The following is an 18,282-nucleotide window of genomic DNA, read 5'->3' as shown; positions in this document are numbered from 1 at the left end:
CATCTATGTTGACAACTTTGAGCTATTCTAGTTCATTTGAAATGATTGAATTGAATTATTTGGCTTTAAAAATAGATATGAAATGACAAAGTTTAGATGTAACTCCTTTTTTAGCATGGTATTGAATAGTTGAAGGGTGTCCACTCTAGGCAATTGTGTACTCCATTCCTCGTCACTCTACTCATTGTTATTGAGTTTGGCAATAAGAGCATTTAGCTTCTCTTTTAGGATAATTATTTGTCAAATGTTGGTTGAACATGATATAGCATCATAAGCACATGGATAATTGTTTATCAATAAGAGCACAATTATCATTGTTAGTACATCTTCTACACCACCATGATATAGCAACATCAATCAAATACATGATAGTTGTATATACTCAAATCGTTTTTATTATTAATGTTAGTTGCAACAATATATTGTTTCATTTGCCACAAGAAATTATCAAGCTCCTAAGCATCGTGACTTGTGAGTGCCCGAATAGGGAGTTGGGTCCCAAATTTTGATATGGGATGGAGTGAGCATGATTGAGGTACTAGTTGGATTGGTAATTGCTTTCTTCATGATCACACACTCGTCCTCTATTTCATTTAGTTAGGCTTAGATGTTGGTGGAGGTACACATGGTTGACTTCATGATAGTCCATTTTCTTTCAATCTCATTCAATTGGGCGTAGAGATGGTCATTGGTGTGGACATGATTTTCTTCCATGTTGCCTATTCACTTCTCATTTCATTGAGTTAGACTACTATGTCTTGAACATTGAAGTAGGATGAACTTTCTTCTTGTTGATGGAGGGTTCCATTCAGAATGTCATGATGGACTTTGTTTATAACCCCACTTAGGCATCCCTCCAATTCCACCTAATCACGTTTCACCCACAGTGACTTGATAGCATGACATGCCTATGTCAATCGTTGCAAGTTTGTTAGTAGATTTCTCACTTTTGCTTGTTTGGGATACTTGACCTTTGGGGGTTTGTCTTCAATGGAATCATCATCAGATGTATCATCAGCCTCATGGACTTGGGAATTATCAACCTGCATATCTTTTATGATATTTTTATTGTTATTCATTGTGTTATTAGATGAGGGTCAATTGTATGGGTATGAGCTTCTATCAGATACCAACTATCATTGGAGTAATTGTCAAGGTCCCATATATCACTCAAATGGGTCGGAAAAGTATGAAATAAAAAAAATCAATAAAACAAAGACAACAAAATGACACACGAATCAGTGAAATGACAGTAATTTGTATTGTATTAATAAGGTAATTACGGATGTTAAATTTTTGAAAGTCTGATATAAGAATGTATCTAAATATTGAAAAAAGTTTTACTAATAATTACAATAATTCTAATGCCATGAATTCATACATATGTCCCACCGATAAACACGATCACACAATGTTGAGACAATGGCGGCCAATTTGGGCTGTTCGTGTAGGGCCCACTTCGGAAAGCCAGAAGCCGCTGCGCTTTAGCCCTGCCAAACGAGCACAAAGTTCTTTTCTGTTCTTCAACTTCTTTTACTTCTGCTGGCGACCCTCGGTCCTAGGCTACTCTATCGGCTTGCTTATTCAAACTTCTTCGATGTTTCTCTCTCACTGAGCAAACTCGGCTTCACTCTCATCAGACTCCTTTTGGAGAATCTGTCCGGACGAGAGGATGGATTCTTCTGGGACGACGCTCATGGATCTCATCACGGCAGACCCATCGCCGATGCCTTCCACCTCCTCCACTGCGTCAGCCACCAGTCCCAAAATCAATTTTGCGGCGGCTCCTCCTTCTACACTCGGCAAACCGGCAGCACCAACAGATCGAAAGCCGAAGAAAAGCACCTTTATGCAGATCCAATCCGAGACCATTTCTGTCGCCAAAGCTTTGAATCCCGTCAGAACCAACATTATGCCCCAGAAACAAAAGAAAAAGGTAGGACCAATGAGCTACTTCTCTCTCCACTCCTACCCCAAATAAATTCACCATCATAAACCAGTTGCTTAATAGCACATTTAGTCGGCATTACTGAAGCTGATGTCTTTTCAGCCGGTTTCATATTCACAACTTGCTAGGAGCATTCATGAGCTTGCTGCAACATCTGATCAGGTAATTATTAGTTGATGTACAATTGCTCTCTCTCACTCTCTCACTCACAAACATACCATTCCCATGTTATTAACATGAAATTTCATTTGTATTTTCATTTTCATTTTTTTTTTTTAAATTTCATTGCAGAAAAGCTCCCAGAAGCAGTTAATTCATCATGTTTTCCCGAAGCTTGCAGTTTATAATTCGGTTGATCCTTCTTTGGCACCGTCTCTTCTCATGGTATGCCTATATATATATATTTGCCATCTAAAACATTCTGTTTCGGCCTTGTTAATGTAGAAGATATCGAAAAAGCAGAATTGTATTCGTATATTGAGATTCAGAGTTCTGTCATATACAATTCTGCTATATAAAATTCAAGTTTTCATGATGGAACATGTATGGGAATGTATTTCGAGTGTTTGGTTAGTTGGATTTACTTGTACTAATTCCCATAATTACTATTTATAGTAAAATCATTATTTACCATTTTTAGTAATTCCTAGTTTCTTTACGTTAAGCTAGCTTTAGAGTTGTTTAGGGTTAGTTTCCTAGTCCAAATTGTAGTATGTAAAGTGACATCCGAGTTCTTATGTTAAGTCTATAAATAGAGCCTTTGTAATTATAATTCAGGAAAGTTGATTTCTATGGTGGCTGACCTGGGCGTGGGGCCACAATGGAAGTCTAGGGGGAAGGAGTCACGACCTAATTTTTATACAAAAATTATGAAAAAGAGGTGGAATAAATGACTCCAAAATAACTGAATCTAACTGGTCTAGGTAAGGGATGTGGAAGGGGTTAGGCACCCCCCCCCCCCCCCCCCCCCCCCAAGTCGAAACCCTGGCCTCTATTTCATTCCTTCATGTCTTAATCAATAAGCCTTAAAATAACCATTATGCAAATAAACTATGAACTTATGAAATAAAATAGGGGATACCTCAGTCATTGCTCAAAACCCACTAGAAAAGTCTAGAGAAATAGAGCATTGTGCTCCTCATTGGTCCCCGAAAAAGACCAAGTCCTAGTCTATATGCCTAAATGCAATCCTACATGGCATGTTATAAAGCAAGTACTTTAATAGAAATAAGTGCAATACTAATATCTAAATGATGTATGGGCATGTTAAGAGGAACAAGTAAACTAGCATTCCTACATGATGTATGGGAACATGAACATAATCATAAAGGAGGAAGAAATGTAAGTAAGAAGATGCAATTCTACATGATGCATGAGCATGTGAGAGGATGCAAGCAAATAACCAAATAGACAAAGGAGACTACTCCTAATAACCAAGTTTATTTTGGGCAGTGTTGTAATTGTGTTCTGGTTTTTGGAGAGTTAAGAGTGTTTACCTCTCCCTTTGTACTTTATTGTACCTGTCTTTTAATCTTAATGAACTTATCAGCTATTGATAAGAAAAAAAAAGGAGACTACTCCTAACCAAGTGAGCAAAAAATGAATGATTAAAGGGGATTGGGGAAAATAAACAATGTGGAGAATTATGACTAAAGGGACTCTCCATATTCATTGGATCATATTAGAACCGTATGGGTATGAGCCAATGCACGGCTAATCCAAAACTATGCAAGCATAAAAGAAATACAAGGACCAACTTGAACGCTATATTCCCAAATTCCAAGACCATGAATTGGAACTACACAGACATAGACCTCTCGCAAGTTGAGCCTTGAACTGTGTTAGAGTTAGCCGAATAAGGGTAGATTAATCAACTCACCTTTGTTAAGTTATGTGCTTATGTGGCAGTCTTATTAGAGACTCTCTGTCCCATACTTAAGTGGGGGCAGTTTAGTCTTTATACAATTAATTAGAGCCTAATCACTATTAAGAGGTCGACTGATAGGGTTTAGTCTATCAGGTTTGACAGTTCTTTCATCTTCTTCTACTTCTTCTTCTTCTTCTTCTTCTTCTCCTTCTCTTTCTTCTTCTCCTTACTGGTTCGGACTACTGTAGCAGCAGTCGAAACATGGTATCAGAGCAGGGTTCGTGACCTGCTTCAGTTCGTGACAACTTTAGTTCGTGCTTCAGTTCTCTCCTTTTCTTTTCTGGGCTGTCAATGGAGAAAACTGGTTCGTCCTAGGCCTGAAACATCTCAACTCTTCTTTCTCTCTGGTGCGCAGAACCTCATTTCTTAAGAAAATGACTTCAGCAGTGAATGGTTGGCTGAAGCTCTCAAAAGAAGGTTGGTTATCTCTTTTCTTTGTGCTGTTGGTATTTCTGGGTTGAAAATCTTCAAGAACCTGCGAGGACTGATCAGAACCTAGAGAACTAGGTTGGTTGTTGCCCTGGTTCTTGGAAAAAATTCCAAGAACAGGTTGTGTTTACAGTGACGGAATGGTGTAAGGGCTGCTGTAGGTGGCCAAATGGTGCAAGGTGTAATGCAGTGGCACTAGTTGAGTTCTCTTTGGTCTTGTAGTGCCCTCTTAAAAGTGTTAGACAGGTCTGTACCGTGTGTGACAGCTATGGCTGTGTGGTGGTGCTTGTTATGCACAATCTCTATTGAGTAGTTATAAGAGGGCTTGCATGTGGTTAGTAAGTGCTGAATTAATGTCGGTATGGTTCGTGGTTTTGTGAAATCAGTAGTGGTGTGGACAAGAACAAAGGCTTGTGTATCTATCATTGTGTTTAGGGACTGTTGTAGGTTCTGGAACATCAAACTCCTGACAACAGTACTTAGTTGGTGACTGGGAATTCAGATTAGAGGCAGCATTGAAAGAGTATCATGGCAGCAATGGGAGATGACTGTAATGATCAGAAACCTAGTGTGGTGGTTTCCTCTGACTATCTAGGTGTACAAATGACCTCAATTAAACTGAATGGTGAGAACTATGTTCTATGGGCCAAGTCAGTGGAAGTTCTTCTCAAGGCAAAGAGGAAAGTGAAGCGTGTGAAAGAAGATAAACCACCGGCTGACACTCCAGGGTTTGATGATTGGGAACAGGAAGATGCTCAAATCATGACATGGCTATGGAATAGTATGGAACCCAAAATAAGTACTAACTTCATGTTCTTAGATACAACTAAGGACATATGGGAACATGCCAAGAAGCTGTATTCTGGGCAAGATAATACTACAAGGGTATATCAGCTCTATCAAGAGTACTTTGATCTGCAACAAGGAAATAAAACCCTAGAAGAGTACTATGCCAGTCTGAAGAACCTCAGAAATGAACTCAATGTCTATCATCCTCTCACTCCAGATGTTAATAGTATGGAACCCAAAATAAGTACTAACTTCATGTTCTTAGATACAACTAAGGACATATGGGAACATGCCAAGAAGCTATATTCTGGGCAAGATAATACTACAAGGGTATATCAGCTCTATCAGGAGTACTTTAATCTGCAACAAGGAATTAAAACCCTAGAAGAGTACTATGCCAGTCTGAAGAACCTCAGAAATGAACTCAATGTCTATCATCCTCTCACTCTAGATGTTAAGGTTCAGTAACAACAGAGGGAACAACTAGATGTCACAAGGTTCTTAGTGGGGTTGAAATCAGAATATGAACCAGTTAGGGCCCAAATATTGGGGGGCTCTACCCTTCCTACACTTGAGGAAGTGTTTGCACGGTTTCGTAGGATTTCTTTGGGACAGACAGAGAATCTCACACAGTCTGATAGATCAACATTTGTGACAGCAGAGGAGGTGGACGTGGTACAAAAGGGGGAGGACATGCCTTCCGAGGAGGTCGTGGTGGTTCCATATTTGGCCGTGGTGGTGGTTGTGACTTAGGGGGAGGCCGTGGCAAAGAAAAAAACAACTCTACAAGGAAGTGTACCCACTGTGGCAGGGAAGGACATTCGGTAAATTTCTGTTATGATCTCCATGGCCCTCCCTCTACATGGGCCAATCATGCTGTAGCTGGTGGGGTTGACGTCAGTGATAATCAACAGGCAGACCTAACTCCTTCCACATCTATATCTGTTTTCGGGAGGGAGATGGTGAGTTTACCGCGTGATGAGTATGAGCGGTTCCTTCAGTCTACTTTACATCACACTACTGCTACTCTTGCCCACTCAGGTATAGCTTGCCTGTCATCTAAAACCTCTCCCTGGATTATTGACTCTGGAGCCTCTGATCACATGACTGGGACTCCAGGTGTGTTCTCTTCTCTCTCTGAAACTTCCACATCTCAAACTGTTACCCTTGCCAATGGTTCCTCCTCTCCCATCTGTGGTGTTGGCAATGTTGACATGGCTTCTCTTTCTTTATCATCTGTTCTATATGTCCCTAAGTTTCCATTAAATCTTATGTCTGTTAATAAATTAACCAAGACTCTTAACTGTTATGTTACTTTTTTCCCTTCCTCTTGTGTTTTTCAAGATCTCAAGACGGGGAAGACGATTGGTGGGGGGCATGATGCTGGTGGATTGTATATCTTGACGGTGGTGGATCATCAGTTGCACTTCAAACTTCACTCACTCCTCTACAGTGGGCAAATTTGTTTACAAAAGCCTTAAGCTCAGGGAGAGTGAACTATATATGTAACAAGCTGGGATTATATGACATATATTCTCCAGCTTGAGGGGGAGTGTTAGAGTTAGCCGAATAAGGGTAGATTAGAACTCACCTTTGTTAAGTTATGTGCTTATGTGGCAGTCTTATTAGAGACTCTCTGTCCCATACTTAAGTGGGAGCAGTTTAGTCTTTATACAATTAATTAGAGCCTAATCACTATTAAGAGGTCAACTGATAGGGTTTAGTCTATCAGGTTCGACAGTTCTTTCATCTTCTTCTTCTTCTTCTCCTTCTCTTTCTTCTTCTCCTTCTCTTTCTTTTTCTCCTTACTGGTTCGGACTACTGTAGCAGCAGTCGAAACAAACTGAAACGGATCACAAACCCAAACACAATTAAACTGAAAGACCCCCATCCTTTAAGAAGAGAGAAAGGAATTTATCTTCCACTTTTGTGGGAAGTTCCACAAGAGAGGGAACATCCACTTAGTGTCTATTAGGCTTCACACAATTGGGATGTCTTGGGAGACCTCCTGGAAGAAGGATTGTTGTGTCTAAGGCTTTAGCAAGACCCCTATTTATAGAGATGGCCTTGGTTTGAACCTAGACATGAACTAGGGGTGGATTCCACCTTCATCCCCCATCTTTGGCTCCAAAATTCAAATCTTGGAGAGTAAAGGTTCTTGGAATGAACCTAAATGTGGGTGTGATTGGGGCGGGGGGGGGGGGGGGGGGGGGGGGGGGTTGCGTGGTTGTTGCTTTGACCAAGTTCTAAGTCTTTTTGAGACGTTTGTTTTGATATATTGTATGCTGAAAATGACCACCTGGATCAAAAGTTATGGCTGTTTGGAGTGTCAATACTCTCTTGGGCCCTGTTTCCACCTAAGCCCAAACGTTCTAAGTCTTTGATACCATGAGTCCATGACTCCAAATTAGAAGGTCTTGGGTTAGGTCTGGAGGGTCTCAAAACACAGCTTACCACCCCCAAAAGATGAATGATTAGGGCAGAACTGCTTGCTGCAATACAATGAACTCAGATTGCTCACCAGTATAGCCTGGTAAATTTGATAATAGAAGGAGACTCCAAGGCGGTGGTGGGATGGTTGCAAAATCCGGATTCTGTTCCCTGGTATTGTAGAGATGAAATCAAGAAATTTAAATAGTATACAAGGGACATAAGTGTAAGAGCACACTGGGTTAGATAATCAGCAAATTCTTTGGTTGATTGTCTTGCTAAACAAGGGACAAACAGGGATACTTTATACTGGTCTCAGCTGTAATTTTCCTTTAACCTGTTCTTTTTGTTTTTGATTTGTGGGAGGTCGCAACTCATACCTCCGAAAGAGATGCTTGTACTGATTTAATCTTTCAATATTAATAAAGTATTCCTCATTTATCAAAAAAAAAAAAAAATTGCCTCTAGACCAAAAAGACAAGGATCAAGAAGAAATGGTAGCTCTAATTGAAGGAGGAGGTGCCCATTAATAACTGAATAGATGGATGAAGAGCTCCCAAATTGGAGAGATGGGATGTTTAATAAGCTGATGGTCTTCTGTTTCTTCTTTCTTTCTACAAATGCTGCATCTTGTTATGGATAAGGAGTCTTTTATGAATTAAACAGTGTTAGTGTCGACTAAATAAGGGTAGAATGGTCATTTGAGTCTTATTAGTATGGTGATGTGTCTTTAAGTTAGTGCTGATGTGTCCCAACTTAAATAGGGGCACAACAGACTTTTGTTATTATTCAGTAAACTATATATATATCCTGGCCGACCTAAGAGAGTATGTTTTTTTCTCTTCTCTCTGGTTCGAACAGGTTTTTTTCTTCTATTTCTTCTTCTTCTTCTCTTCTTCTCTCCCTCTCTCTCTTTTACCTTAAGTTCAGATCTGAAACTGACAAATCTGAATTATAACATGGTATCAGAGGCAGGTTAAGTCAGTCCAGATCTGTTTGACTTTCAGCGCACTCTAGCTAGTAACTTCTCAGTTTTTTCCTAGTTTGTTTTTGGAGTTTCACAAAAGGGCTGAAAAGGAGTGGTCGTCTCTTCCTTCTGGAGGTTTTAATGTCTTCGATTGGGTGTGAAGTTGTGGTTTCAGGTGGTTGGTAGAGAACCCTCTAATCGAAGGAATGAAGAGGGCTGCAACAATAGGTTTTGTGGTAGGTCCAGATGTGTGGTTCAGATCAGTGGGCCGAAGGCTTAGTATCAGTCGTATGGAATGCTGAAGTGGTACTCTTGTGTGTGTGATGTGTTTGTGAGGTGCCGAAAGTGATAATAGTGGGGATTAACATTGCTGAAACATGTGACAGTGTATGTTTCAGCAATGGTCAGTCGTATGGTGGTGAGTAATTAACTATAGGAGTGAAGTATAGTGTTTGTTGGAGTGCAGTGTGGTGATTACTGGGTAAGGCAGGTTGAGAAAAAAGAAAAGAGGGGAAGAGTTTTTTTTATTTTTTTATTTTTTATTTTTATTTTTACAGCCATGGGAGATAATGAACATAAGTCGGTTATGATCCCTCAAGACTACTTGAATGTACAGATGACCTCAATTAAATTGAATGGAGAAAATTACGTACCTTGGGCCAAATCTGTTGAACTATTTCTTAGAGCCAAGAAGAAAGTAAAGCATATAAGAGAAGAAAAACCCCCAGTTGATTCCCAGGAGTATGGTGATTGGGAGTAAGAAGATGCATAGATTATGACTTGGCTGTGGAATAGTATGGAACCTAAGATTAGTGTAAACTTAATGTTCTTAGACACAGCCAAGGAAATTTGGGATCATGCAAGAAAGCTTTACTCAAGACAGGATAACACCACTAGAGTATATCAGCTCTATCAAGAGTATTTTAGTTTGCAGCAGGGTAACCAGAGTTTTGAAGAGTATTATGCTAGTCTGAGAAATTTGAGGAATGAGTTGAGTGTGTATCACCCCCTTACATCTGATGTTAAAATTCAACAACAACAGAGAGAGCAACTTGATGTAACCAGATTTCTGGTGGGACTGGAGCTTGAATATGAACCGGTGAGAGCTCAAATACTAGGTGGGTCTTCCCTCCCCTCTCTTGAGGAGGTGTTTGCCCGTCTTCGGAGGATTTCTGTTGGCCCTCCAGAGAACCCCACCATATCCGATAGGTCTGCCTTTGCGGTGGTCAGAGGGGGCGGCCGTGGTGGTAGAGGAGTAGCTCATTAGGGCCAGCCAGGCCGTGGTGGTAGAGGTAGACACATGTATAGTTGTGGTGGTGGGCATGTTGGAGGTCGAGATTCAGGAGGAGCTCGTGGTAGAGGACGTAATCATGGTCTGAGAAAGTGTACGCATTGTGGTATGGATGGGCACACTCTTAATTTTTGCTATGATCTACATGGCCCACCTTCATCCTGGGAAAATCATGTAGTGGCTAGTGGTGATATGGAACAAGGGAGTCAACTGCCCGGTTAGACACCTCCACCTACAGATGCCTCTAGACAAGAGATGATGAGTATTTGACGTACTGAATATGAGCGGTTGATCTAGGCTACTTCTCAGCCGAGTACAACCACGCTTGCCCACTCAGGTATGGCTTGTATGGCATCCAAACCCTTCCACTGGATCATTAATTCTGGAGCTTCTGATCATATGACTAGGACTCCAGGTGCGTTCTTTTCACTTTCTTCATCCTCTACAACCCACATTGTCACCTTTGCTAATGGTTCCACTTCTTCCATAGTGGTATTGGTGATGTTAATATTGGTTCATTATCTTTTTCTTCAGTTCTGTAGGTTCCCAAATTTCCTTTTAGGGCCTGTTCGTTTGCTCTGAAGTCTGACATCTGAAAGTGTAATAATTACATTAAGAGGTATATTGGTATTGGTGAACTTTTCTTTCCTATGAACTCTGAATGTAGAGAATGTTGTTTTGAATTCTGAAAATTATCAAATATTCATTTTGACCCCATATATGATAGTTTTTGTTTGCCTTTTTGGGGGGTATCATTGGAAAACAAAAAGTTGTATGATTACACTTTAAGAGATAAGAGATAAGAGGAAACGAACGACCAATTTTCTCGTAAAGTTAAATGATTCCTTTTAAGAGATAAGAGTTAAGAGGAAACGAACATGCCCTTAATCTTATGTTTGTTAGTAAATTGACCAAGTCTCTTAATTGCTCTATCACCTCTTACCCTTCATCTTGTGTATTTGAGGATCTCAAGACGGGGATGAAGATTGGTGGAGCGCATAAAGTTGGTGGACTGTATTACTTTGATGGTGGTGGTGGTGGTGGTTCGTCAACAGTTCTTCAGTCGTGTCTCTCCCCTCTCTAGTGGCATTGTAGACTTGGTCATCCGTCTCTTAAAGCACTTAAGCAACTTGTTCCAGCATTGAGTCGTCTTTCTACTTTGGATTGTGAGTCGTGTCAATATGGGAAACATCATCGGGTTTCCTTTAGTCTTAGAGTCGATTGTCGTATATCGAGTCCTTTTTCTTTGGTCCATTTGGACATTTGGGGTCCAAATAAAATAGTGTCACACAATGGATACAAGTACTTTGTTATTTTTGTTGATGATTATTCAAGGATGACATGGGTTTATCTTATGAAAGAAAGAAGTGAATTATTTTCTATTTTCCAAAAGTTTCATGGTGAAATCCGCACTCAATTTGGTATCCATATTAAGATCTTATGTTTAGATAATGGCCGAGAATATTTTTATACACCCTTTTAGCAATGTTTAGAACAACATGGTATTATTCATCAAACCTCTTGCTCTTACACCCCTCAACAAAATGGGGTAGCTGAAGGGAAAAACCGCCATCTCTTAAAACCGCTTGGTCCCTGTTGAACCATATGAATGTACCCAAACGTTTATGGAGTGATGCTGTGCTTACATCTTTCTTTCTTATTAACCGATTGCCTATGTCCATCCTTGATGGTCAGTCTCCCTTCTGTGTTCTGTTACCTACATTGTCTCCTTTTCCTCTTACCCCTCGGGTTTTTGGGTGTGTGTGCTTTGTTCATAACCTTAGCCCTGGACTAGACAAATTAGATGCATGATCTACGAAGTGTCTTTCTTGGTTATTCTAGGACCCAGAAAGGGTACAAGTGTTACAATCCCAGTTCTCAACGTTGTTTTGTGTGTCCCGATGTTACGTTCTTTTTTGGGTCAGATGTCTCTTCCCCTTCTTCTTTCCTTCCACTTCCAGTTCCCGTTGCGGACCCTATTCTTCTTGTTCCAGCTGCGCCTAAGTCTTCGCCTCCAGTGCCACTTCCTCGTGCACGGCCACCTATCCATCAAGTGTATACGCATCGACATGCATCGGCCCCTCCAGCTTCTTCACCGTCGGCGGACCCAGAAGTGATCTCCGCAGCACCATCACCCCTCGTTTCTGACCTTGACCTTCCCATTGCCATGCGGAAAGGTAAACGTAGTTGTACCCTTCATCCTATCTCCAATTATGTTTTTGTTTCTCACCTATCTCCTTCCCACCGATAGTTTGTTTCGTTGTTATCTTTTGTTTCTGTTCCTAAGGATGTCTAAGAAGCCCTTATTTCTTCAGGGTGGCGTCAAGCAATGGAAAAAGAACTCTCCGCTCTGTCTCATAATCATACGTGGAATTCACCACTCTTCCCCCTGGTAAGCATGCTGTAGGATGTAAGTGGGTATACACGGTCAAGTATTTGCCTGATGGTAGTGTTGAGAGATTGAAAACTCAGTTGGTTGCCAAGGGTTATTCATAGTTATATGGCATTGACTATACAGAGACCTTCTCTCTTGTTGCCAAGATTGGTTTTGTTCGTGTTTTGATCTCCCTAGCTACTATGCATGATTGGTCATTGTTTCAGTTTGATATTAAGAATGCTTTTTTGCATGGTGATCTTTTTGAAGAGGTGTATATGGAGCAACCACCTAGGTTTGTTTCTCAGGGGGAGGATGGTAAGGTGTGTAGGCTCAAGAAAGCTATTTATGGACTTAAACAATCTACTCTTGGTTTGTTAGATTCAGTGAAGTCGTGAAGAAGTTTGGCATGAAACAGTGTTAGGTTGATCATTCAGTATTCAGCTATGACTTTGATGCGGGGAAGATTTTGTAAGTGGTTTTATGTTGATGATATTATTATTACTGGCAGTGACAGGTCCGGGATTGACAGGTTGAAAACATTTCTGCATGATCATTTTTAAACAAAAGACCTTGGCAAATTGAAATACTTTTTAGGGATATTCAGTGAAGTCGTGAAGAAGTTTGGCATGAAACAGTGTTAGGTTGACCATTCAGTATTCAGCTATGACTTTGATGCGGGGAAGATTTTGTTAGTGGTTTTATGTTGATGATATTATTATTACTGGCAGTGACAGGTCTGGGATTGACAGGTTGAAAACATTTCTGCATGATCATTTTTAAACAAAAGACCTTGGCAAATTGAAATACTTCTTAGGGATAGAAGTGGCAAGGTCCAAGTATGGTATTAATTTGTGCCAGAGGAAATATGTTCTTGATTTACTGGAGGAGACAAGCTTGTTGGGTGCCAAACCAGCGGAAACACCCATGGAATTGAATGTCAAGTTGAGGAGTTTGAAGATCCAGGAAGGTACAGAAGGTTGGTGGGCAAGCTAAACTATCTAACTATCACTCGGCCAGATATCTCATTTGCAGTGAGTGTGGTGGGTCAATTTATGTAGAATCCTCGGGTTCCACATTGGGACGCGGTCCTAAGGATTGTAAGGTATTTGAAGGGAGCTCTTGGCCGTGGCTTACTATATAAGAGTGGTGGAAATATTGAAATAAAGGGATATACAGATGCTGATTGGGCTGGATCTATATCTGACAGGAGGTCTACTACAGGTTATTGTACTTTCCTTGGGGGTAACTTGGTGACATGGATGATTAAGAAGCAGATTGTGGTGGCAAGAAGTAGTGCAGAAGTTGAATACAGAGCTATGACACATACAACTTGTGAACTAGTGTGGCTGAGAAATCTCCTACAGGAGATGGAGTATTCGATTACCATTCCGATGAAGCTATATTGTGACGACTAAGCTGTAGTTCACATCTCTAATCCAGTTTTTCATGAGAGAATAAAACACATAGGGGTTGATTGTCACTTTGTGAGAGAAAATGTTCTTAGTGGAATGATAAGTACAACGTATGTTAATACTGGGAGCCAATGGAGAAAGCAGTTTAGGTAAGTGGAAAGTTAGAGTGCAAAGAATCAAAAGAGGTTAATGGTAGGAGATTTGTAGCAGAGAGGAGAAAGAACTCTAGAGGAAGGTTTGTGGCTTTGCTGGAGTTTTTTGGGGAAGGAAAAAAACAAATGGTTTGTTTTCCTGAAGGAAAGTTGGGTATTGGATGGAAAGAAGTGTCAAATGTTTTGAAGGACTTCTTTACACGAGAGGGATTTGGAGAAGGTAGCAGCTCTGAGAAGGAAGAACATTTATAGGTAGGGAATGGAGTTGGTGGAGCTAGGAAACAAGAGCTTCAGACAGAGGTTGCAGGTATACAAATTCTGGGTAAAGCAGCAAAAGAGTGCAGAATGGTTTGCAATGAGCTCAAGAACGAGTGGGAGAAAAAGTTTATAGTAACTTTTGCAGTACCTCCAAAAAACTGGAGGACAGTTGCAGAAGAGTTGTTAAAGAACTTAAACTCGAATTGTACTATCATCTTAATCCCCTTTTGAGTCTTGTAAGGCCTTGCTTGAGGTAGTTTGAGAGGAGTTACAACTCTGTGCTTTGTGTTGTAAATTGAACTCAGCTTTTGTATCTATCACAAAATGGACCCCTCATTCAAACTCTAAGGATCTGCATGCAAGGGACAAAGTAATAGTTCGGATATTGGGTCTGCCGTTTCATCTTTGGACCTCAAAGGTGTTTGATTCTATAGCTGCTCTATGTAAGGCAAGACTGGAAGGTTCCTTTGTGGAAGACCTCCATTCAGCTGCAATTTGCTAGAGTAATGTGCATCTGGAAGATATCCCTCATTCAGTAAAACTGATGGTAGATGGAGTGCTCTATGTAGTTTGTCTGGTTACAGCCAGTGAAGTTGCCTTGTGGAGTGAGGGGAGAAGGAAGGAGGATGAGAAGGTTGAAGAAGAGAGGCTATGTGGAAGTAAGGGATTGGTGTATTCAAATCTGGCTGACATTTACACTAAAATGGTATTCTTGGGAAAGGATATCTCAAAAGGAAAGTTACCAGCAACCAAGGGGAAATAGCCATTAGGAGAAGAGGAAAAGGAGGTGAGCTACAGGTCTTATGCTCATGTTCTGACAGAGAGAGGAGGTAGGGAGAAGGCTACTTGACATGTTTCACCAAATAAGAGGGGTTCTAGTCAAGGCGGAGAGAAAGGACTGAAACTTTCTTTAAAAAAGCATGGGGGTAAGGTGGTAAGAGAAGAGGGCCACGTGGGCACAAGTAGAGAGGGAACTTATCTTAGCCGCAGGGAGAGTTGTTCTAGTGGGCCTAAAAAGAGTTTTATTGCAGCCCATAAGAGGGCAGTTGGGGTGGGCCGAGTTACATCAAAAGCTGATTCTCAATAGGCCCTTAAAGGTGTGTTTGGGTCCAGCCCACTCAGCCCATTTAATTTTAAGTCATGTAAGTGGTCACGTGGGTCATCTAAAGGGACTGGTGATGGACACTAACTTTGGTCCATCATCTTCTTCAATTCGAAGGGACGTAGGGAGGGGAGGTTCGGGGAGTTTCAGCTCGTTGTAGTGGAAACCTGTATTAGTGTTGGAGCTGGGCTCGCCGGAAAGACGTAATCCAAGAAACAAGAGAGCCAGTTTAACAGGGGGTGTAGCAGAGGAGGACGATTTTCCTAAACTCAGTGAGGATGATTCTGAGTTTGACGAATCTGAAACTTCAAGTATTGGGAGTGTTCGACTAGAGAAATCCCTTGGGTTTCAAGGGGATGAAAGTTTTAGCACAGAACAACTTTTCTTGGAGGAAGACTATTATAATTCGGCCTGCCTTTGAGTTCTGTTAGTCTGATAACAACCAAGAAGAGAGAAGAAGAAAGAAGAAAGAAAGAGAGAGAGAAAGGAAGAGAAAAGGAGAGAGGAAAAGTCTAGTTCAAATAATGGAAAAATCACTTCTCCCATTCGGCCAAACATGTTTTATATTACTAACAATGGAAAAGACACATGTGCCCTTACTTAAGTGAGGGACACTAGTTCTAATATAATATTACAGATCAGCAACCTCAACATAAGTATAAAGACAGAAATACCCCTACACTAACACTCCCCCTCAAGCTAGTGAGTATATATCATATAATCCCAGCTTGTTACATATGTAGTCCACTCTTCCCCGACTCAACCCTTTTGTAAATAAGTCTGCCAACTGGTTCCTTGTGTTAACATATGCAGTGTCTATCACTCCATTCAGCACCTTCTGCCTCACAAAGTGATAGTCAACCTCTATGTGCTTGGTTCTTTCATGAAACACCGGATTAGAAGAAATATGAACTGCAGCCTGATAAAGCTTCATTGGAGTGTTAATATTATATCCTATCTCCTGTAGAAGGATCCTTACCCACACTAATTCACAAGCAGTATGTGCCATAGCTCTATATTCTGCCTCTGCACTGCTTCTCGCCACGACTATCTGCTTCTTACTTTTCCATGTCACCAGATTACCCCCAAGAAAAGTGCAATAGCCTGTGGTAAACCTCCTATCAGACATAGAACCGACCCAGTCAGCACCAGTATACCCTTCTATTTCAAGTTTTCCACCACTTTTGTATATCAAACCATGACCAGGGGCCCCTTTTAAATACCTCAGAATTCTTAGAACCGCATCCCAATGAGGACCAGAGGTTTCTGCATGAATTGACTTACCACACTAACCGCAAATGAAATATCTGGCCAAGTAATGGTTAGGTAGTTCAGTTTACCTACAAGTTGCCGGTATCTGCTAGGGTCTTCAAACGCTTCACCCATATCACTACCCAGCCTAGTATTTGTTTTCATAGGTGTTTCAGTTGGTTTAGCACCTAACAAACCTGTTTCCTCCAGCAAATCAAGCACATATTTCCTCTGACACAAATTAATACCATGCTTAGATCTTGCTACTTCTATCCCCAAGAAATATTTCAATTTACCAAGGTCCTTTGTTTAAAGATGTTCTCGTAGAAAAGTCTTCAACCTGTCAATGCCCATTTTATCATTCCCGGTGTTAAGGGCCCGTGAATAGGATCTCGTCACAAGAAGTTTTCCCTTGTTTCTCCCTTTTCTCGAGGAACCTATCCTTAGCGCCTTAATGGTGATTTGTTAAAGAGATCACCAACTCTCCTCTGCTCTTTCTTGACTGAAAATATCGATAATTTTATTGAATATCATCTGCTCCTTTAAATAGGAAATTACAAGAGTCCTTCTTTAGGAAAACTTCATAACAAACATTTATCTCTAAATAGGAGATAATAATGCTACTAAATAGGAACACTGAATCTAGATAAGAGATAAGATAGGAACACTGAATCTAGCTAAGAGATAAGATAGGAACACTGAATTTAGCTAAGAGATAAGATAGGAACACTGAAGTTAGCTAAGAGATAAGATAGGAACACTGAATTTAACGCCCATTATTGCTGCTGTCTGTGGCTGTATTTCTTTCCAATAAAAGCGTCCGCAATATTACTCCCCTCCTTGACTAAGAGCTTGTCCTCAAGCTCGAATTCAGGATAGGTGTCTTGGAACACAGTCAAAGGAATCCAGGTAGCTTCTGCCAATGGTAAGCTGGCCCATTCCACCAGAACTTCAACAACACCTTGGTTAATTCTGGAACGAACAATAGACTGAGGTTGGGGAATGATTTTTCCCTCCTTCAAAGGTGGTAAGGAGGGAACATTGATAGGAGGAACACCCTTAAACGACTTGAGCAAGGAAATGTGGAAAACATCATGAATCCTACTGTGCTCTTGAAGTTCCAGCTTATATGCAACCTCACCAATTCGCTGCAAAACCTTGAAAGGCCCATAGAACTTAGGAGCTAATTTAGGAACAGCCCTGTGACTCAAAGAGCGCTGACGATAAGGCTGAAGTTTCAACCAAACAAACTGCTCAGGTTCAAACGACAATTCCCGATGATGCTGGTCATAGGCTTGCTTCATGCGGAGTTGTCCTATTGTAAACGAAGAGAAATCTTTGCCAAAAGAGCATCTTTGCCAAACGAGGAGGTTCACGGCCATAGACAACTCGGAAGGGTGTCATTCCTAATGGAGTGTGTATGGAGGCTGAATGGAAGGCACAAGGTGATAAAATCTGGGATTTAGTCTGTGATTCCTTTGAGGAGCTGACTAGGAGAGAGGCTGAAGATGGTTACACTGAAAAGGGAATGAAAAGAATGAGGGTGAGGGAATGGGGAAGCAACCCTCTTAATTGGGAACTTCTCGGTGTCAATAAAATTGAAGAGAAAGGAAGATGGGTGGGCTTGGGTGCTAACTAATGTCTATGGTCCCACCTCTTATAGGGAAAGGGAAGGTTTCTGGGAAGAACTAGCAGTTGTTAGGGGTTTGTGGGATGGCCCTTGGTGTTTGGGTGGGGATTTCAACATAATAAGATTCTTAAACGAGTCCAATAACCCCAGTCGTAGGATTACATCTAGCGTGAGGAAGTTTAATCTCTTTGTGGAGAATTTTGCATTGCGGGACCTCCCTCTTCAGCAAGCAAGTTTTACCTGGTCAAACTTCCAAGAAAACCCTACCTGTTGTCGATTGGATAGGTTCCTCTTTAAAGTGGATTGGGAATCTGAATGG

The 18,282-nt window shown here is 40.9% G+C and overlaps 1 protein-coding gene across 1 annotated transcript in view; it reads left to right on the top strand.

The window, feature by feature from the left end:
* Positions 1-1,499: 1,499 nt before the first annotated feature.
* Positions 1,500-18,282, top strand: part of LOC104611483 (uncharacterized) — a 126,037-nt gene continuing 109,254 nt past the window's right edge. The window contains exons 1-3 of the mRNA XM_010278567.3: positions 1,500-1,936; positions 2,051-2,110; positions 2,240-2,332. Of these exons, the coding sequence (XP_010276869.1) occupies positions 1,673-1,936; positions 2,051-2,110; positions 2,240-2,332 (417 nt within the window). The 5' untranslated portion in view covers positions 1,500-1,672. The remainder of the gene's footprint in view (positions 1,937-2,050; positions 2,111-2,239; positions 2,333-18,282) is intronic.

Source organism: Nelumbo nucifera, chromosome 3, assembly GCF_055504915.1.
Source record: "Nelumbo nucifera cultivar China Antique chromosome 3, China Antique-T2T, whole genome shotgun sequence".
In the NCBI taxonomy this organism is placed as follows: Eukaryota; Viridiplantae; Streptophyta; class Magnoliopsida; order Proteales; family Nelumbonaceae; genus Nelumbo; species Nelumbo nucifera.
Note: the sequence above shows the minus strand (reverse complement) of the source record. Positions and strands in the feature narration are given on the sequence as shown.